The sequence below is a fragment of the Maniola jurtina genome, chromosome 15, assembly GCF_905333055.1.
Source record: "Maniola jurtina chromosome 15, ilManJurt1.1, whole genome shotgun sequence".
Classification (NCBI taxonomy): Eukaryota; Metazoa; Arthropoda; class Insecta; order Lepidoptera; family Nymphalidae; genus Maniola; species Maniola jurtina.
Genome location: NC_060043.1, coordinates 7,096,727 through 7,119,553, shown reverse-complemented (window position 1 = coordinate 7,119,553; position 22,827 = coordinate 7,096,727). Strand labels below are relative to the sequence as shown.

Below are 22,827 nucleotides of genomic sequence, written 5' to 3'. Positions count from 1 at the left end.
GTCCGTGTATAACTGCCCGACTCTAGGAGGTATATCAATGAGAAACCAACCTGTAAAAACATTTTCAACTGTATCATACAGTTCCCCGGTGTAAGTGTCGTAGAATTCCACGTCGTTGTTACAGGACACGGCCAGCACTTCAGCGTTGGGCGACAGCGCGATCCGCGGCGGCCGCGCCGTCCGTGTGTACTTGCCCGACTCTAGGATGTGGGGAGACTCGCCGCGGGCGTACTCGACTGAAAGATACATTCATCTCGGTTAAAAATAGCTCATCCATTAAGTGACATAAATAGCTCAGTTCTCTCGTTAATAAAAATAGATGTGTCTTATTGTTAATTCATCATTCTGACCGTTTCGGATTTATTTATTGGGTATGCGTAGGTGCGATGTATTCTAAAATGAATTTTTTCAATAAAACTATTGTTAAAATCATTAAATGAAAATTTAAATGGAGGTATGGAAACTGCATTACGAAAAAATCATGATCTATGAAACTATCAAAATTAAGTTCATGAATTCAAAAATGGCACGTTGATAAAAATGTGATGTCATAAATGAAAAAAGGGGGAAAAGGAAAAAATACTTGTACCTAATGCTCATAACAATAAAACGATATACATAATAAAATCTATAGAGTTATGTTGTCAAACATCATAAACACGTGTGATATTTTTACATAATATATATATACCTAATGCAGATAAACACGTGTTACACATACTAGCTATAAACATACCCACTCTGGCTTCGCCCAGGAAATTTCTGATATATGTATTCATTTCTTAAAGAAAAATCATAAAACTATCTAGTTTCTTGACCCAGTAGTACGTTGATATATCAGTCAGTCAGTTTATCCTTTATATGCATAGATGAATTGGCAACAGCCTTGTCCTATATTGGCTTCACGAGCGGGAGTCGCGGCTTGAAACGGAAATTGTCGAATCCGGCAACAGCGACGCAAATAGGTTTGCATATTGCATTTACGAGAGATTACTCTGTGTCGTTTGCATTCACAGTAACATCCCGGAATCGGGAAATTGGTAGTGTTATCGAGACGAGGACATAAAGCCGTTGGTGCTGCCTCTGATCTCTCTCCGATAGTTTCCATTGGACTATGAGAGTGAGGGAATAGAGAGCGCATGTTTTCGATCCACTGCGTAATTGATTGATTGGTTGGTAGCTCTGGTGGAAAACTATTTAATGAGCCGCTAAGTTATATGATAATGAAGCATTGATATTGATTTCAGGCACATCCCTTGCTACGCACTCTTTCATATCACTACCTCACTGTCACTACCCATATTATAAATGCGAAAGTGTATCTGTTGGTTTGTCCTTCGATCACATTGCAGCAGAGCAACGGGTAGATCATATTTTTTACATGGATGTAGTTTAAGAACTGGAGAGTGGCATAGGCTATTTTTATCCTGGAAAATCGTGAGTTCCCGCGTGATTTTTAAAAGCTAAATCCACGCGGACGAAGTCGCGGGCATCAGCTAGTATCTGCATCCCTACCTACCTAGTTCCTCGCCTGGTGGAAACGGAGCTATAGTTTTATTTACCTATAGAAATTAGCCAGTCCATGTTGAGGAATCTTATCATTATTTTTTGCATTTTTAAGTGTTTTAATTGCCTCTTCAGGGAGGTACCTATCAAAAGACTACTAGAATGACTCAGCACGGAAATCATATGTAGGTATGTACAATATGTCTGGTATCATTACCATACACCATGTTCATTACCACCTTAGTTTATTGAGCTAGCTTTTTCGGAAACCCTTCTGGTGCAACTTTGTTCGTCTAAGCTATTTAAGCTATTTTTAGTAAGATATCGCCTAGAAATTATGATTATCAAAGATTTTAAAAATATTTTTATTTTAGCATGGCTACGGAACCTTTGTGCGTAATCCGACCCAAACTTGACCAGTTTTTATTTAAATTGGCGTGTGCTGTAGGATGTACAATATACAATTTCTTTTTAAAATAAACATTAGTGATAAGGAAAAAGTTTGAAAGATATGTGGAAGTAAGTATCCTTTTAATATTTCTGAACGTAAATTACACCTCAAATGCTCAATTTTGATGAATCATATAGCCTACGCAAAATTTGTAAAGCGCACGTAGTTTCATTCAGATTCGTTTGATAGAGATTCTGTTTAAGTAATGAATATTTCATAAGTAGTACAAAGATCTAAAATGTCTTGCTTATTTTTTCACAATATTCATATTTGAGTCGTCATTCTTGGGGCAGGCCCGACGGCGTCAACTGAATGACGTCAGGGTATATAGCATAATTATCTCGTTATCCTGCTACGCGTCACTTACTCACTTATAGATGCTGTTTATCTTAAAATACCTATCTGATATTATGATTTATTAGCTGTTTTTACAAATATCAAAAGTTACTCATACATCGTAAAGTTTGAACCCCGTTACCGTGGACTTTTCGTTTCGGCAAAGTTAAGTATTAAAAAGAACTTACATTTTCATTTAAACGAATGAGGCATTTTACAATAGCCTAGTACTCGTAGGTACATCTCAATACGATCAGCTAATCTTCATGGCGAAAACGTACAGGGCCACTTGGCGTACATAAATTGACCGTGTGTGTTATACAAACATTGGAGTACATCAATTATTTACCTATTATCAAGAGAATAGGGGTTTTAGCACAATTCACAAGCAGTACATTGGGCCTACTACTAGAGCCATAACATTATTTGAAAATAGGTGTCAGTTATCTATTCCACGGGACTATATGTTTAATATCTTACGACATTTTAACAATGAACGTCTTCAGCAGTTCTCTAAAAGATAAAGGGGACTCATTTCCTCACTACCAAGAAAAATTAAATAAACAGATATTAAAATAATTAATCACTCCAATAGCACAATATACAAGTGCAGAGATAAAAAGTAACACGTAGTGGGGAAACGCAAATAAGGAAATAAATTTTCGCTATCTAGAAATTAACCTTAATCAACGTAATTAGTACCTAATTACATTGTTTAAGGTTAATTTCTAGATAATAAATTTTTAATGAGTTTAATTGCCAATAAATAATTACTGAAACTCATTAAAAATTGAAGGAAAAGGATGTGTTATCAAAAACCAATAAGTAGCCTTTTCATTATACATATTATGTAGAGATTATTTTTAGGCAAGGTACCCACAGTTACTTTGGATGATGTAACATGTGTATATTATTGGCAGCTAAATAAATATTGCAACAACAATTTCATGATTTGTTAAGGGCCTTGCACACCATATTATTATTATATTGTCAGTAAAACTGACATAGTGGTAATAATCAATTAATTAAATAAATAAATAAATAATAAGTGCAAGTTGTTTGGTAACTTGTACACAAATGTTTATTTTGAAAATATGGTTCACTATCATTAAAACGAGGAAAATAATTGTAACAATAATGGATATTAATTTGGAGACACGCAGAAAGAATAAACGTTCCGCACACCGCCGTAGACCACAAACAACCTGTCCAAAAGCAGGAGTGGTGGTGGACGTTCCGAATCGCGTTACATAAGCCTTCTATTTTCCTCTCTTCATTTCCCATTTGGTTTTTACATTACTATTATTACTACTAGTTAAACAAATTTTTGAATTTTTATTTACCATTCAAAAGCATTAATAGGTATACCGAAATCTAATTTACTCGATTTTTTAAATAAGATAGTTATGTATATTAGGGATTTTATGAATGAAACATTTTCCCTGTGTAAAAATAACGATACTTGTCGATCGTGTGTCAATACCTTTACAGGCATTTAAGGCATTTAAGAGCAAGGATGTAACCAGTTCAGGTTGGCGCAGTTTTTTACTGGTAAGGGTTAACGTACTCTTTGTACCTCGGTGGCGGGCAGCTGTAACTTCAAGTTCAATATGAATTCGTATGTTTTTAACCCCCGACCCAAAAAGAGGGGTGTTATAAGTTTGACGTGTGTATCTGTGTGTCTGTGTATCTGTGTATCTGTCTGTGGCATCGTAGCGCCTAAACGAATGAACTGATTTTAATTTAGTTTTTTTTGTTTGAAAGGTGGCTTGATCGAGAGTGTTCTTAGCTATAATCTAAAAAAATTGGTTCAGCCGTTTAAGAGTTATCAGCTCTTTTCTAGTTTTCTTGTAGAAAAGAAGGTTAGATAACCGTTAGGTTCATAATATTATGTCAATAGACAAATGTCAAGATGGACGTTGGCTAAATACATAATTATTTATTTGAAAATGATGTTTTGGAAAACTAAAATACCTACTTTGGATCGTCGGGGGTGTTATAAATTTTTAATTTACACTTGTATATTATTTTAACCAATATACTGCTTTATAGGAACCTTATGGAATTTTAGTTTGTGGAATAGGTACTTGATAATAGTTGCCAAATTGACCTTACAATCAAACAAGGGCGGATCTATTGTTTTTTCAGGATGAAGACAGCACCAGCTGCGCGCTTTTCCATATAATATGTAAACCCATCAATCATTCAGTGGCGCGAAAGTCATAGAGGCATAAAAGCACTGCCTACTCAAGTTGAAACAGCTCAATGCTTATTTTTCCTAGATCTCCAAAGCCAGATATTGACTTATCTTATATACTCGAAAAAAAAATTGATGAAAACTAAAGGCGTGCCAAGTACGCTAGCAGAGCCGATACGCAGTATCTTCCTTGATGAAAATTCTGACTAATCTTTATTTACTCTTGCATACTAAGACGTTCTTTAACACGTTAAACGCCATGGGGGTCACCGGTGACCTCACCCTTCCTCTATCATAGCGCCATGGGGGTCACCGGTGACCTCAACGTATAGTCATATTCAAACTACTTTTTCTCGCCGCCGGCCATACTGACTGTTACTTTATTCGTACTCCGTGACCGGCACGGCGCTGTAGAACTATACTGCGCAGTGGGACAAACATACCTTGTAAGGAATTGAAAAAATGAAAGATAGCGAAAAAAGTAACCAAAATAAAAATTCAGGATATATAATTCAAATTAGTCTTTATTATTTAAACGAAAATTAGCAGTCTTTATTTTTTAATGAAATATAAACATAAAAATCAGTTTTACTGAAAAATAAAATAAAGTGTAGCGGGTGGCCGGCGGGGTGGCCGGCGCGGCGCCGGGTACCGGAAAATATATTTTCTGTATTTGTGCGCCATGGGGTGCACCGGTGACCTCAGCTATGTATTTGACTGTAACTATGTAACCCATGTACAGAATTGAATAAAACTTATTTTCTATACGTATCGTAACATAATAAACAAATTACGACCAAAAGTATTTTTACGATTTTTATTTTTTTCTATCGGCGTTTAACGTGTTAATCAGATGAGGTTCAAACAAGGGGTAAAAAGTAACCACGTGATTGAAGGAAGACCCCTAATGGCGGCGGCGCGTGGCAAGCCCATTGTGCGAGTCCTTAAATTAAAATTAATGGGCATGGACGAAGTTGTGGGCATCATCTTCTTGGTACAGAGATAGCTTGTATCCTGGAGACACACATAGACTTCTTTTATACTGGAAAATCGAAGAGTTCCCACGGGATTTATAAAAATCTAAATCCACGCGGACGAAGACGGGTATCATCTAGTTTATAGTTAAGTATAGGTGTACATAAGCTTCAAACGCACGCTGCTAGTTAAATACGGCGCAGTATATAAATTGAAATGATAACATTCACCTATAAGCTAAGAGGCCACGGCAAATTAACGACGATAACGTTCATCTAATTTTCAAATATACAGTCCGACCAATATTTAAAAAAAACCAGCTAAGTTCAAGACCGACTCCAAAAGGTCCACGAGGGTTATGTAACTTGCAAAGAAACGTATATAAATAGTTATTTATGGACATAGTCCTTCCTAAGAGCGCGCCACCACATACGATCGTCCGCCTTCCGCATCCACCCACTTCCCGCTATCCTCTTAAGGTCGGAGGTCGTCCCACACTGCGCTTACTGATACGCGATCTTCACTCCAGAACACGTTTGCCCCATTGTGCCCAACCTAAATTATATTTTTAATGGTGGCCTCAACAACTATAAGCGTTAATTATTTATCTACTTTATAACTATCTATTAATACTCACTTCTCGTATGATAAAGCTTCCACGTGCCGTCCTTCGATATAGTGGCAATATGCGATGTGTCTACTGCAAAGGCGACGTCATACACACCGGACGAGTGCCCCGTCAGTTCATACGCTTTTGAAACCTGCTTGTACTCTCCGGTTTTTGTGAAACACACTTCCATCACTTTGACGTCCGGGGCAAAGCCTGTGGCGACTACAAATCGGCCACATGGTGATATTTTGGCCGTGTATGTACTCATGAGGTAGGTATCGAAACGTTCTAATTGTTGGCCTTTGAGGTCCCAAATGATCATTTCACTGTCAGTTGAACAGGACATCATGAATTTGCCATTGCTTGCGATGCCGAATCCGACGACGTCTTCTTTGTGAGCCTGAAAGAGAACAAAACCTGAATTTCCGATGTTCCATCTGAATTATCTCTGATAAGGACTTATCGAGGTCGATGACATGTCTATATGAAGCTATTTATAAAGATTTCCGGTTTTAATGTCTAGAATAAATTAAAAAAAAATTTTTTATTCAAATAAACTTTAACAAGAGCTTTTACATAGTCAAAGTCTACTGGTTCGAAATTTCTTTTCTATCGAGAAAAACCAGCAAAAAAACTCGACAATGGCTCTTTACACAATATCGTTACGATATTCAGCTATTTGTACATAGTTGCAGCCTGGCGAATTGTTAGATTCAAATCCACACTCTTTTATTTTTATAATTTTATCAACTTCAATTTTCTTATGCGCAGTTATGTGCGTATGCAATTTTACATACTTGACGTTAAACTTTTTCTATGAAGAGTACAGCTTAGAACATACCTACGTATTGCATGAGCAACATGCATGATTGCATGTTTCATTTAAATGTTGTCATGGATTGTTTCTCTATACGATCAATAAATAGGTACATACAACTTATGTATATTGTATAATTCATTGATAAACCAATACGTGAGACGTGAGCGTCTAATATTATCCAATCATTTACGCGCTACGCAATTAACGATAGTAATATGAAAACAGTTTAGACAAAAACATTTTAGTAATGATGTATAGAATTCAAAATGTTACGCAATTTCTAAATTAAGTAAAATGCGCGTCATCTCAGACACACATCTAAGTAAACAAACGTCGCGGTGACGTCTCCAGTCTCCACCTCATCACAGATTAATCGAGAGATGGGGCTATTGCACTGGAGAAAAACAAAATATTTAGCAGATCAACCGCCGAGGCGCCGAATAATATAATTCTTAGTCCGAGGGACGACCGTTAGAATGGCAATAGAGCAACATCGTAAAAACATTTTTACTTGATTTACGACTGAATTCTAAAATGTATCTTAATACTATAGAATACAAGCTAGGACGGTTCAAAGGCTAGCAAGCCAGATACTGTTTTTTGACATTTGTTGTATGGATAAAATGTCAAAAAGCCTAACCCTAATCCAACTTATATCCTAATATAATATAATAAGTGTGGATGTTTGGATGTTTGTTACTCTATCACGCAAAAACTACTGGACGGATTTGGCTGTTTGGAATGTAGATACCTTTTACCCTGACTTAACACACAGGCTATATTTTATTCCGAAAATCAAAGAGATCCCACGGGATTGTTAGAGACCTGAATCCACACGGACGAAATCGCGGGCATCAACATTAGCGTTACCATTTACCATCACCATAAGTATCATTACTTTATTTGGTCATCAGTTTTATTTCGGACAAAATAATATATTTAAACATCATAGATAAAAACAGGTGGTTTTGGTTATCATGAGCATAACTCACAATAGTCTACATAAGTAGGTATAGCTTGGGATATGACACGTGTAAACACAATGGTACAGTTAGCGCTCTAGTTTATTTTCATGTCGTTACGATTAGCCAGCGAGTTAAGGTATCGTGTATTCTGATGTTAATCATAATAATTGTGTTACACTTTGTATTTTAAAAGGGTAATTTATTGCGAAAGAGGCAAGACAATAATGAGACAATTAAGTAGATTTCTTTCGGATAAAATAATGAATGCTACACATTTTTGTCCTGGTAATTGAAATTTTGTATATGTACGAATGCAATCAGGATTTTTACAGTCGTCTCTTACACTAAATGTCCCATTGCAAGGAACTACAAGGACAATAGGTAAATGAGCCCAATAAATTCAAATCAGCCATAGAGAGATAAACATGGTAATTAACTTTAAAATATGTTGCGTTTGCAACTGCGTTTGAAAATACATATACGTTGGTAAATATTGTTTTGTACAATGACCGATTGTTCTTACTAGACGTTGGTCTGTATTTTTGTTTTCAATGTGCTAAAACAGCGCCTCAATTTATTCATAAAATTAATGAAAAATTTTACGAATTAAAAAAGTTGCAAATAAGGCCCGGATTCCACCAGAGCGCAGATGTGTGGAGATGTCTGAAGCAGAGACAATAAGAGATGTTTTTCAGCAAGGGTGTATCCACCGAAGCTGTGCGGAGATGCGTACTGGCTAGACTGGAGCGGAGATGTTTACTGGCTAGAGCGAAACTGAGCTGCGTGCAACGAGCGTTGGATGTCGGAACTAGCGACGCCGCTCACTGCACGTAGCTCACATCTCTTCTCGTCTTCGCTACGCGCCGTCGTCGGCAGCTTCCGAGGGACAGCTCACATCTCCGCTTTGTACCGCCGCCGCCCAGCTCAGGCACAACTCCCATCTCCACAACGATCTTGCCATACAAATTACAAATGATACATCTCCGCTCATTGGTATCCACTGGAGCAGAGCGGAGACGAGATGCGGGAATAACGAAATTCTATTGGTTGTTTAAATCACATCTCCTCTCCTCTCGTCTCGTCTCCGCTCTGGTGGAGTCCGGGCCTAAATTGAACCTATCTACATACAAAATACTCAATAATTTTAATAAAAACTGCTCTTGAAAACAATTCACCACCCGATTTTATTTCATCTTTAGCAATACGTATAATTCCTGTTTATTCACAAGAAATAAATGATGAAAATCATGTTATAGGTAGATAAGCTTTAATTATATTATCTGCGCATTTAAAGTACTTAGGTACCAAGTACCATCGACAATTATGATGTTTTATGTAGGCACGCTCTCGAGGAAATATGACCGTCGAACCTTCCTGTAGCTAAAAATATATGCTCGAGGCTGCGCGTGCGACGATCCGAGTATATACGAGTACCAACACAATACAAGGTATGGTTGGTACCGCCATTGTTCCCGAGGAAGGTCGTGCGGCTGATAACGAGTATAGTCGCCAGCCGACAAGCCGTCAGGCAGCCATGCCTGACGGCTTGTCGGCTGGCGACTCTCTTCACTCCAAAACGGGCTACAACATGGCTACGGGCTCAATATATAACAAAATCTTGCAATGCATAATTTAATCCTGTCTTTGACGCGCCAGTCTAAAACTAATTTAAACACACATTTTGATAATGTTGATTTATAAGTCCAGTAATTATATTATACAGCCATAAAGCCAATATAGTTTAACATTTATCTCTATGCGGATAAAATCGCAGACAAAGCTAATTCAAAATAAATTGAATATCTTAATCTCACCATGCAAGATAATTTATTTGATAAATATAATATTATTATATTAAAGAAACTATCTTGCAAGACGGTGAAAAGCACAATAAGAATACCTTGTAGACCTATTAGCAGCTATACGTACAGACGATTAATTTTACATGTTGTCTGTCTGTCTGTGAAGTACAGAGTAGTCATACAAAAGTAGATAAGATTGAAATCAATTAATGTGCTCAGCTATGATAATATCGCGTTGTATTGTGTTAAGATTTAGGCTGTTACCATACAAAACGTATCAGATACTAAGTCGGTTGTACTAATAAAACACATTGTAGGACGCGCAGAAATAGCTACACTTATCATTTATGGCTAAGCAATTAAGGGCGGTTGTTAAGTTATCTAAATCAGTGTATCTATTCGTATAGATATCTATATTTAGATCTATATTTAGGTTACATGTTGCTTTGTTTTGTTATAAAGCAGTGCGTTTATAATCGCAGTACTACTAATGCCCTGAAAATCGCGACCTAGATGCAATAAGTAAATGTAAGTCAGTAATATAATGCCTAATGTTAAAACAAGTGTTTTTGTAACAATAGATAAAATAAGGTCATTTAGGCAGACGTTGCTCTATGCCTCCAGCTAGCCTCTTTATATTATACTAAAAGTAAATGAGACTAGCGACCGCCCGCGGCTTCGCTCGACGAAAGCATATTCCGTTTATTTCCCATCCAGTGTGAAATTCGGTTTCATTATTTGTTTACAATATAAAGGGGAGCTCAGCGAAAAAAGTTTTCTAGATCCAAAAGTTTGGGCTGGAATGTTGTTGAGAACTCAAAAGGTAAAAAAAAGGATTCAAGTCTCCTCAACTCTCACTAACTCGTTACATCGAGTAGCTGTATCAGTATCAGTAAAGATGTTGATTATTAATAATATTTTTTTTTTCGATGATTCGATATCTTGTTCTCGACGAATATCGTCATTTCTGTGTTACAGCCGAAGTCAAACCGAGTATTTCAGTCACGTTGTTCCTATTGCGAATATAACGAAAAACATTACGATTCTAGCCGCTCAGAGATTAGCAAAAACGCCTTTATCAAGATAGCTGACGCATAGCAACCATTGTAAATGAACCAACCGATTAAAAAGTACCTACCTGCAAAAAAGTAGAGAACAATGGTTCAAGCGCTGTTGCTACGTGCTGAGTTGGTGACTACTTTTGGACTAGGTTTACTAATACTGTAATTTGTAATACCTTATTCGGGGGTTAACGACTTACATAAGGTGGAAGTGCTCATACAGAGGTATGTTTCATGATTCTGTTCATGGAAAATATGATAAAATATGACTATTTATAACTTTTTTATTACAGGATAGGCTTAACTTGACCACAATCATGCCTTAAGGAAAGCAATCCCTAGGTCTACGTTGGAGCGCAGTGCGCACTAGCCTAGAAGATGCCTATTCACTTTTGCAGATACTTAAAGTTAAAACAAAAAGTTGTGCGTGGCAAGAAACACAGACGCCGGATGGGCGTTCAAATCCTTAGCAGTTCGCATAAGCAAAAACGTTTCATGCGAATAGATTGGATATCGACCACATAAGGATGCCAACAATCACGGTTTCAAGCTGTTCTGTAGTAGAACGATGAAGGAAGAGCTAAGAACGGCTAAGCACACTAAGGAATAAAAACCTTAATTTGCTATAATCAAAATCTGTTACATCGTAAAACTGCGTCTGTATGGTACAACATGCAGCAAACGACGTGTTGTACCATATAGATTTGCTTTTTTTAGCGGATTTAAGGTTTTTATTCCTTGGATATCATGAACTTACGCAAAAAAAAAAAAACACCTGCTTCTTCTATACAATGAGCACTATCTTATGATATATGTATATCTGATAGAAGGCCGATAGACAGACGGCATTATTTATCAGGTGAGATGGTAATGAAAGGACAAACCTACGCTATAAAAGTATTTGTAGAGATGTGTTGCAAAAAGCACGTAGCGACCATCTCTAGTCTCTACTCATACAATAACGTTTCATATGCAATTCAATTTGACATGAAATACATCAATATCGAGTTTAATCTACTGTTATTTCTTATTTACCATTGTGTTCGCATCGTCTAAAAAGTCTAACGCGGTTTTGTTCAAACAATCATGGGAAACATTGCGTTCGAGACAATCTTGAAAGTAGCGTATCTACTGTTAGCGAAATCATGAAAACAATCATTTTTATATATTTTCACACATCAAATCATGCAGCGTTTTATTATATCGCTTTTTTGTTAGCCAGTCATGCGTAGAAAGAAGCGTAACTGAAAAGAAAATCGCTTACTCGCACAATTTATTATAAAATAAAGAAAATATTTTGCCTACCTACCTATACTTGCTTTTACTAATTCATATTTCACACTAATATTCGAGCATATATTTTTTGTACTTTTAACCGGAAAACTAGAAGTTACGTGGCAAGGTACCCTTCTCATTCTGAGAGGCGACCCAATAAACATTGGTCCACGGATTCGGCCAACCGACCTTTTATTTTTTTTACACAGGAAATGCCTAACGCATACCCTTCCGTCAGGGGAAACGGAGAGGTTATGTGGGGCTTGCACCCACTAAAACCTGTGTTTGTTCCTCAACGGACTGGCGGTTGCGCGGGTGTCACTAAGGTAGAATTCACCGACCTAATGTAAATGCGCCCTAATATATGAAAAGGAAGTGGAGGATGCGAGCAGAGGATACAAAATATTACAGGTTAAGCTAGTCTAATTATTGTATTTTAGTAATTGTAGTTTGTACTTAGTGTTACAACAATGACTAACTATTGGCGCGTGACCACGCGTGTGTGGAGTCATTTATAAGAACGGAACAATACAATTAGTAGCAATAAACGTAGACATATTGTAGTTGCCGTCTTGTTGCAATCAAGCGATTAAAACAATTTTACACTGTATGCTATTTTACTAATTTTGTTTATTTTCATAATTGTCCAACGTAAAAGGAAGAATTAAACCTTACTGCTACGATACTTATATTTTACTTCTAATATTTTAATTTCATGATAATTGTGTAAATGAAAAAATAATACAACAGCATGTAAATGGAAAATTAATTCTTGCTGCTTTTGAATATTATAGTTGACCAAGAAACACTTTAAAAAATATTTTTTTTTAATAGTGTGCATTTTCAGAACTTTGCAGGTAAATCTACCATCGCGTCTACTAATTTATACTAATATTTTAAAGAGGTAAAGTTTGTAAGTTTGGATGTAGGAGATAATCTCCGAAACTACTCATCCCATTTCGAAAGTTGTTTTACTGATAAATAGCTAAATAATTCCGGAGTGTTGTAGGCTATAAGTTATACTAAGTAGGTACATATATACATGTATCATGGACGAATTCACTCATAAAAGCTACTTGCCAATAAACTACAAGTACGAGTAAGTAACAAACAACTTTTATGAGCTTAAAATAAGTTTCGAGATAGAAACAAATAACTTATGTACCTATTACGTTGGAGTTTCTCCTAATTACTTTATTGATTACGTACATTTACCTAATGTAATTTTAAACGTGTAGGTATTTGTTACATAATGCAAGTATATGTATACCGAAAAATAATAAGCTAATTGCATGGTACAAATGCAAATTGGTTCTCATTATGTAAACAAATTGATACAATCTCTTTATTAAATAGCAAACATTGTTGTTTAATGTTTGTAACATACGGCTAAATATTGATACGTCCAAATTACTGTTTTTTGATAATTTTTATAGCTTCGTACCTTAAAAGGAAAACGGAACCCTTACAGGATCTCTTTGTTGTGTGTCAGTCAATTTGTGGTTACATCACAAAAAAATTACCTAATTAGTTATTAGTATTAGTTAGTAGTATAAAAAAAAATTAATGAAATTCTTTATCAATGTGCAAATTTTTAATTTAATCGATTTTGACTACTTAATATAAGTATCTACCGGAAAATCCAAGGGGTCCCAAGGGATTTTCAAAACACCTAAATCCATGTGGGACGAAGTCGCGGGCATCATCTAGTCTGGAATAAATGAAACTGCGCCTAATTTATAAACAAAAAATCAACCCTTATTCTTTTTTTGCGAGTTTTTATTTGTTCTAAAAATAAATAAAATAGAGTTTGCGTTCAAAATACTATTTTTATTTAATTAAAACACAGTTTTTCAGTTTTTCGTCACTCTTAATGGTGGCTCAGTACTAATCGTACTCAGTATTAATCATTAACGTAGACAGAGCGATGTATCTAAATGAGCAGTCCGAGTCTTCTAGCAAGACAAAGTTTGTTGACCCAAGAATGCTCAAATTCAAATTGATAGAAAGTTTTTTTTTTTTTAATTATTTATTCATATTAATTCTACAAGGTTCTTAACATTACTAACTCGCCAAACTGGTGGACCAGTTTATTGGCGAGGTGGCGCTCTTAAAAACGTGCAACGAGTTAAAAACTTATGGCACCTGAAACTGGAACAAAACTAAAAAAAACTCTATCGTAATAAGATGAACTTAAAGGCGAGTAATTTTAGCACGTTAAATAATCGACAATAACCATTCGGTTAACTGCATGGATGGCCGCCAAAGCCTGTGAAAAATAGCCGAATAAATTTGCAAACTTCATTGTTACAAAATATAAAAAAAAATACACAATGCTGTAAACAATGGCAAGAAAACGATTGCGAAACGCTAAAAAGCCAATGTTATTTCTGAAAATACAAGTGGTTACGCGCAAAGTGCGAACACAATGCTTTCTTATCTTTCGTCGTTACTCTGAACACTAACATACTGATAAAGGATCAAGTTAACGTGAGAAATGTAGATTTATGCGTGGAGGATCTTCAACTTAGCATGCTCTCGCTACTCGGTGTTTTGATCATGGTCTACTTGTACTTAACGTTATTATAATATTTAACCAAGACAAGTAGATAGTGTTTACGGTATGAGACTTATAAACATACACACACAAACACACAACTCGCCCGACGAAAATGGCGCGCACTTCAATATGTTATATTTATATTATTTTATTATTAAAACATTTTTTTGTATTTGAAATCGTACACACGTACGCGAGCGTTGAGAATGACGTCCTGCTATACAGTTTCAGGCGCGTTTTGTGTTTGCCTAGCCTTTAAACGGAGAGAGGTACGATACGAAGGTAAACGGTCAAATTGAGTGTAAAGTACAATCACCTATTCTTTGCCGAAACCACGCCGAAACATATTGAAGTCGATGTACACGAACGAGTAATTCTAAACCTATTGGAATTCATATTTGTACAAAATTTCAACTTGATCGGTCCAATACACTCATTCGAACCAAATTGGCCTATACACCTACAAACAGGTTCCGTTTTTCATTCGAAGCTACGAAGCCCTTAAAATCGAATTAGAATCAATGCCCTAATACAGATGGGCAAGCGCAGCAGAAAAACATGTTTTATCATATGTAGATAGATAGCGATAGTGTCGTTCGCAATAGTGAGTTGCATCCATTTGCCTTGGTTACGTATCTAATGCATGTTTATTGTCACTGACAACCGTATAATTAATTTAGTATATTAGATATACCTTTCATTATCATTCGTATCAATTTTTTATTTAATAATAGTTAATTTTTATTCAATAATAGTTAATTTGTAACTGCTGTTGAATAGCAATGAACTATTGAAGCACTATTGAAAGGCACTTGCATCGCGTTTACTGTCTGAAACGGATGTAAAATTTTCACAAAACTTCTGGTTGATTTTTCTTTGCTGTAGGTTGTGGCTCCGTTTTCATTATTCACATTAGGTAGAAAGTTTCTTGGGATAATAATGCGTTGGGCACCCAGAACTTTACTCATATCCTACCATAATAAGACTTATACAGCAGAGCATTGGCGACAGATATAATGCGAAATTCTTTCTGAACACAGGTGAACAAACTTGACATTAACACTTGTCACAAGACTGCTTATAGCAATGTGTCCCAGACAACCTTTGGCAAAAGAATTTCTTTAAAACACTTAGACATTGAATATTAACAACTTAAATAAAGGGCAGGGTACTTCCATACAAGTTTTGGTAGGTTAGGTGATTACAAGGTATCCTAATCAAACCAGTCAGTGGTTAGCAGCTTTTAATAAGTGTTTTAAAAGCGGCTTGAAAAATAAAAGCAAAAATAAAGTTTGACCTTATTTCAAGTCAAAGTTAGACTTATTGCTTGGGTGTTAAATTTTATTTTAGAATAGTTCTCATAATAAAAAAAAACCTGGCCACTTGAGCGATGTCATTTGGTTCTTGATTTGTCATCTATGTAACGACAAAATAATGGTATCACGTTGGACATTACCTACCCTACTGGCTAAATATCTAATAAAATCATATAAAACAATTAGCTATGGCACTACATAGCATTGGATACAGCTTGTCTTGTGTAACAAAAAAAACCTTTTCATGAAACCATCTTATGACAATTATGATAAAAAGCGTGCGTATTTGACTACGAAAATTGCCCAGTCGAATGGCCAATGCTATTATTACATACCTATAGCTACATAGTGGAAATGGAAATTTCTAGTGTTTTTTTTTTTTCAATTTTCCACTTCTAAGTATTTTTTTTTTTTTGATTTTCACTTTAAGTAACAGAAAAACCATTCACATAATTTTCCTAAAAAATGTAGGAATTTTCACATTCCTGTTGGTGGAGGATAGTCGTGTATTCAGATCACGAACAAATTGACTGCAGAGGAATCCAAAGTCAACAATGCGTTGTAATGTAGGTATTTTATCGAACATTGACTCCTCCATTGGTTTTTGCACATGTTTGGTGTTGTTCACAATAATGCTATTTGCATACTAGGTTAATACAATATTTTTCATTGAATTCATCTATTGTATCAATTGTTAAAGCCACTTAATTGTTTGTCATTCAATACAACACAAAAACAATATGTTGAATAAATTAATACTATAATTGAAAAAATGAATAATATGGATGTAAATAGCATTTTTTTTTTGTAGATTAGTCAGTATTGTAAAATATATGTAGAAACAACGATGGTTTTTGATTAAAGGGTAAAATTAAGGTGGTGGAAGTAGTTAAGTTTTTTTAATTTGGGCTTTGGTCTCAAATCTTTTCTAACCATTTATTATTAGAAGGCTAATTTTATTTATAACAATTATAAGGCATTATTTATTATTAGACGACCTACTTTTTTTGTAAAACAAAAATTACATAACTATTAAAAATCAGTAAACAGTAGAATAAATAAACGGAATACTATTTTTTAGATGTCAGTAGGTGTTAGTTAGTAAATATAGTTAATTTCAATTCTTTTTTAGTATTACATAAATGCTTATTACATCTGCATTTATATTTAAAGAAATGTAATTAAAATAAATTAAGCACATTACGCGTAATTATAAAAATGATCTATTTTAAAATATTCTATTTTTTTTTAAAGAGCCAGAATATTACCTATATCTACCACGATACCTTGAAGGTTTCAACTATTTGAATATGACTACCTCACTCACTACCTACTGATATAGGTACTCAGAATGAGTAGGATTTAGGTCATAGTCCGCTACGCTGGCCCAGTGCAGATTGGCAGACTTCACACAACTATAGGTTTCCTCACGATGTTTTCCTTCACCGTTAAATTAAGTGCGTTTGCGCATTGGGCACATAACTTCGAAAAGTTAGAGATGCATGCCTGGGATCGAACCCCCGACCTCCCAAACAAGAAGACCGCTATTGTACATTATTCTATACTAGAGGATGCCCGCGACTTCGTCCGCGTGGATTTGGGTTTTTAAAGATCCCGTGGGAACTGTTTGATTTTCCCGGATAAAATGCCTATGTCAATTGCAGGGATGCAAGCTACCTCGGTATCAAATTTCATACAAATCGGTTAAGCGGATGAGATTTTTAGGAATACCGTGGGAACTCTTTGATTTTCCGGGATAAAAAGTAGCCTATGTCCGTCTCCGGGATATAAGCTAACCCTGTACTAAATTTCGTCAGAATCGGTTAAAATGTTGGGCCGCTGCTGCTGACAGACAGACAGACAGACACACTTTCGCATTTATAATATTAGTATGCATAATATACTAACAACTTACCCATTGTATATTATTCAGTAGGTAAGAATTGAATAGGTACCAGGAAAAGTGCAAATTACTTTAAATGAAGCGTGAACATTACTAATTAGGTAGGTATTGGCAAGTTCATCAGCCGCTACAAGTTCAACCGCCGACCTCCCGAGGACGATATCGCCTCGATTCCACGAATACTACTTTATCTTAGAGATGGACATAATTTCAACTATGTAGGTAGAGATAATGTTAACAAAAATAAATCCGACTTCATTAACTAATCGGTATGTTATTACATAATATTATTTCGCTTCCCAAACTTTTTAACTTTTCAAGAATATATTAATTTATTTTTTCCAATTGTTGTATTTTTAGCGAAACTATAAATATTGCGACAACGAAAGTGTTAGTGATTCTCTCAAATTGTTATAGTTTCCGATTTAATTATAGTTGGATTTTAATTTTAAATTTAAATAATAGCAATAACTGCTTCGTAAACACAATATTATATCCGGGAAATAAAAGTTATAAAGGCCCTAAGTAGGTAGATGCCTATATACTCGTATATGAAATTTTCTCTTGTTATGTAATCATATAAAAACTGTACGACATTTAACTTTGATATCGAAACAAAGTTAACCTACCTTAACTTACAGCAAAAAAATTATGATGTCATGAACTTTATACGCTGGTCGCTGAGAGCTCCAAAGTATTTTATTCGAAACTGGTGCAAAAGTAAATACATTAAACAATTCGTTACGTATTTTTTGTATCTTCAGCAGACCTCAGTCATAATTTCCGCATACGTGTCGACAACAGGTAGGTAGGTAGGTATAGTCTACAAAAGAAATAGAGGTAGCCCGTAGCAGTGAGCGATTTTAGCAAGTGGCCGTCCATTGTTGTTTTATTGCAGTCATATCACACGCCGTTCGTACGTCACGTCTTTGTCTTTTATAATTATGTAGTCGGAAAATTCAGCCATTTTTGGCTCAGAGTTCTTAACCAACAATTTGAAGGATCTTATTACTTACGGAGTCAGCATCATCATCATCATCAACCGATAGAGGTCTACTGCTGAACATAGGTCTCTTGTAGGGACTTCCACATGCCACGGTCTTGCACTGCCTGAATCCAACGGCTCGTTTGTCTCTAGTCACATTTAGATTATCTTCTTTTTCTTTTAGATCTATAAAACAAGAGTGAACAGGCACCTTCTAGGCTTCTATGCAAAAGCGTCCCGTCCATCTTGGGCCACATGATCACTTCCCATCAAGTGTGATCATGGTCAAGCGGTCGTCGCCTAAAGTGAATGTATAACAAAAAAGATATTTTTTTACTTTTTTAACATCAACTTCATTAAAAAAAAATCGATAGCCCATCACTATTGTATCGCAATAATAAAGCGTTGAACCTCCTTCCGGATTTTATCGACCGTCAGATTTCACTTTATCAGTTATCAGAACGTGCGATAACAACGGCCGATAATTGCACTAACAATTATTGTAGATCTTTCGTAATTCTTCGAAGAGAAGCGATTAGGCTTACGACAGAATTCAAGGCAACCCGAACATGTAACACGACAAATTCAACACCTAAGACAAGATTTTAAACAGCCTTTTTTCGTCAAAGTTTTCCGTAGAAGCTAATTAAGGATGCTGTGATAGTATTGCCACACAATACATGTCGGTGTTTGCTACGAAACAATTTTTGAAGACAGAAGGGAAGACAGTGGATTATGTAGAATTTTTACCAACCTCCTAGGCTACTACTACGAATGTTTGAGAATAGAAAAGATGACTTAACATTACATTTAACCCCATTCACCCCAGAACTATCGATAGTTCCCCGACCGGGGCACGAACTGACTCATACATAGTGTAGCATGAATCATCTACCGAGTAAAGTAACTAAGCCTAAACATTTTTTTAATTCATGACTTTGTTCGAACAACGTATAATAATCTCATTTATAAAGATTCCAATGTGTCTATGATTGGATAGGATATTATATTTATAATCACATCTCGAATGAAAAATGACCTGTAAGTCTAGTCAATACGCAAAGAAATCTTTAAGGTTATAATTTATCAGTAGGGTTACAGTATTAACCGTTTAAAAAACAGGACATGTAGGTGTTATGTTTAGTGTACGTACACATAAAAAGGAAGAAATTTAGACCCAGTAATATAGTTAATGAAGTTATCACACTTAATACTATAAAGATGAAAGTTTGTGTGTATGTGTGTATGTTTGTTACTCTTTCACGCAAAAACTACCGAATGGATTTGGCTGAAATTTGAAATGGAGATAGATTATATTATCTTGGATTAACACATAGGCTACTTTATATCCCAGAAAATTAAAGCAAAGGGAAAAAGAAAGGGATTTTAAAAGCCTATCCACGCGAAAGAAGCTGCGGGTATCAGCTAGTCAATAATAATTTTCTGATAGACGTTAACTGCTGGACTTAGGTCTCTCTCTTCTAACGCTGCGCTTTCAGGTGCGAGGTAAGGGACCTCGCACCTGAAGGCGTACTTTGGGACCCCAACGTTTTTCGACCTATGTGCCTTGTCCGTTGTCTATGATGATGAAAATAATATTCCAGTCGGTATGAATACCTTGAATTGAACTCAAGAGTAATGAATAAAAGTCTTACACAAACAAAAAGGATACTAGTATTTTTTTTTTCAAATATACCAAGATAACCTATACTTCACATAGGGCACATTTAACATTTAATTTAGCCAAATTCGCCAGCTGTCCTAAGAGATCTTAGGACAGCTAGATAAATGGTAACTCTATTTTATAATCGCTTTTATTGAACAATACAACATATCTGTATTGTAAAATTGGATATATCAGTCTCTATAAATAAAATGACCTTGACATTATTCCATCATGATTTTAAAAATAATGTTGTTCGTACTGATGTTGTACAGAGTACAGACACGAGTAAATTACCAAAACAAATCACTAATATTGAGTTACATCAAGATTTAAAGAAGGTTACTATGTTCATTATATGAAATCTGGCTATTAGCCTATTTATCGTCACTCCCTAACGACCACAGGTCTCCTCTCAGATTGATAAGGGTTTGTCTATAGTCAAGCGCTTATTGGCAGACTTCATACACCTTTCAAATTCAAATTCAAATTCAAATTATTTTTAACCCCCGACCCAAAAAGAGGGGTGTTATAAGTTTGACGTGTGTATCTGTGTATCTGTGTGTCTGTGTATCTGTGTATCTGTGTATCTGTCTGTGGCATCGTAGCGCCTAAACGAATGAACCGATTTTAATTTACTTTTTTTTGTTTGAAAGGTGGCTTGATCGAGAGTGTTCTTAGCTATAAACCAAAAAAATTGGTTCAGCCGTTTAAAAGTTATCAGCTATTTTCTAGTTTTCTTGTAGAAAAGAAGGTTAGATAACCCTTAGGTTCATAATATTCAAGTGTCAATTGACAAATGTCAAGCTGTCAAGATGGACGTTGCCTAGATATACATAATTATTTATTTGAAAATGATTTGTCGGGGGTGTTGAAAATTTTTAATTTACACTTGTTATTCAATTAAACTTTTACAAGTGCTTTTGAATCGTCAAAATAATCTACCACTGGTTCGGAATGCTGTTCCTACCGAGAACCTTTGATAACATTATGGAGAACTCTCAGGCATACAGGTTTCCTTACGATGTTTGCCTTCACCGTTAGAGCAAGTGATATTTAAATGCTTAAAACGCATATAACTCCGAATATTACAAGGTGCGTGGTGCCTGGACCCCCCAAATAGCAGGTCGAATTCTTAACATCTAGGCAATCCCTCTTTTTTATTTGCCTATTATGTGCCAATTATTTCCACGTGTCATTATGAACATGAATCTATGGGAATGTTTACATCACACACCCACGAGCGCGTGTTGTAAACATATCGGTATTTCGGTACGAGGGAACTTGCCTCGTGGGCGGCTGAGTGCATTGCCTGAAGATCCCTGAGGAAGTTCCACACTGACCGAGCATTTGACGAGACTGTGCTCAAACTTTGTGCCTAGGATTGGAGTGCCTGTGTGTTTGGAGGATACACTTTTTTGATAAAACCACACAGCATAATCATGATCAACCATCGCTGGCCCACTACTGAACACGGGTTTCCTCTTAGAATGGTAAGGCCTGCCACGCTGGCCCTGCGCGGATTGGTATACTACACACATCTTTAAGGATATTACGGAGAATTCTCAGGTGTGCAGGTGTCCTCAGTGTGTTTTCCTTCATCGTTCAAGCAAGTGATATTAAATTACTTAATAATACACACGTACTTAATAAGATTATTAATTTAAAAAACGCTTAAACCGTAGCTTTCTCCTATCATGTTTTAGTGACGCAAAATTAAAAAGAAAATCTACCGGTGCGCCCGCGTTAAGAAAGAAGAAAATTCAAAACCAAACTTTGAAACCTCGAAGATTCAAAATTACATAAGAGTACTTACTTCTTACATACAGTTTGACTGATGAAAACATATTCCACTTGTTTGCGTTGCCCAGTCTGGTAATAACTTTCAGCTATCGATGTATTTAAATATACCCAATTCAATATTTCAAGTGCTTAGAAGCGAGTTCATGAATACCTACTCATTTTTATTAATAGCTCTTCCTGCCAATATCAGATTAATTTGCAATTCAAATCGGACAGCTGTGATATTCTCAAAGAATTTTTCATCATAATCAAGTTGACCAATTAAGAATATTATATGAGTATTCCCTGTGTATATTTATGTAAATAACTGTTAAAGTAGTAAAAAATATTTTGGTAACATTAAAATCTCGTAGTTTTATAGAATATTCATTATTCACAATAAAAAATGCTTTAATTCAACAATTTTGACTATTACTAATTAATTTTATGGAAGCAAAAATGAGCTAAGAAATTACAGAGTGGGTTAACTGAAATGCTTCTTCACGACACATTTTTATAGCGTTATTTAAAAAGAACGCAGTGAGAAGACTAAAAAGGATTTAATCTTTTATTTATAAGCTTAGGTTAAAATTAAACTACTTATTGGACATAAATTAGGC

The 22,827-nt window shown here is 35.5% G+C and overlaps 1 protein-coding gene across 1 annotated transcript in view; it reads right to left on the bottom strand.

Annotated features, from left to right (window-relative positions):
- The window catches only part of LOC123872500 (transducin beta-like protein 2), a 99,639-nt gene that overhangs the window by 5,126 nt on the left and 71,686 nt on the right, over nt 1-22,827 (bottom strand). Inside the window, exons 4-5 of the mRNA XM_045916817.1 lie at nt 6,103-6,475; nt 51-236 (exon numbers count right to left, since the gene is read on the bottom strand). Coding sequence (XP_045772773.1) covers nt 51-236; nt 6,103-6,475 — 559 coding nt within the window. The remainder of the gene's footprint in view (nt 1-50; nt 237-6,102; nt 6,476-22,827) is intronic.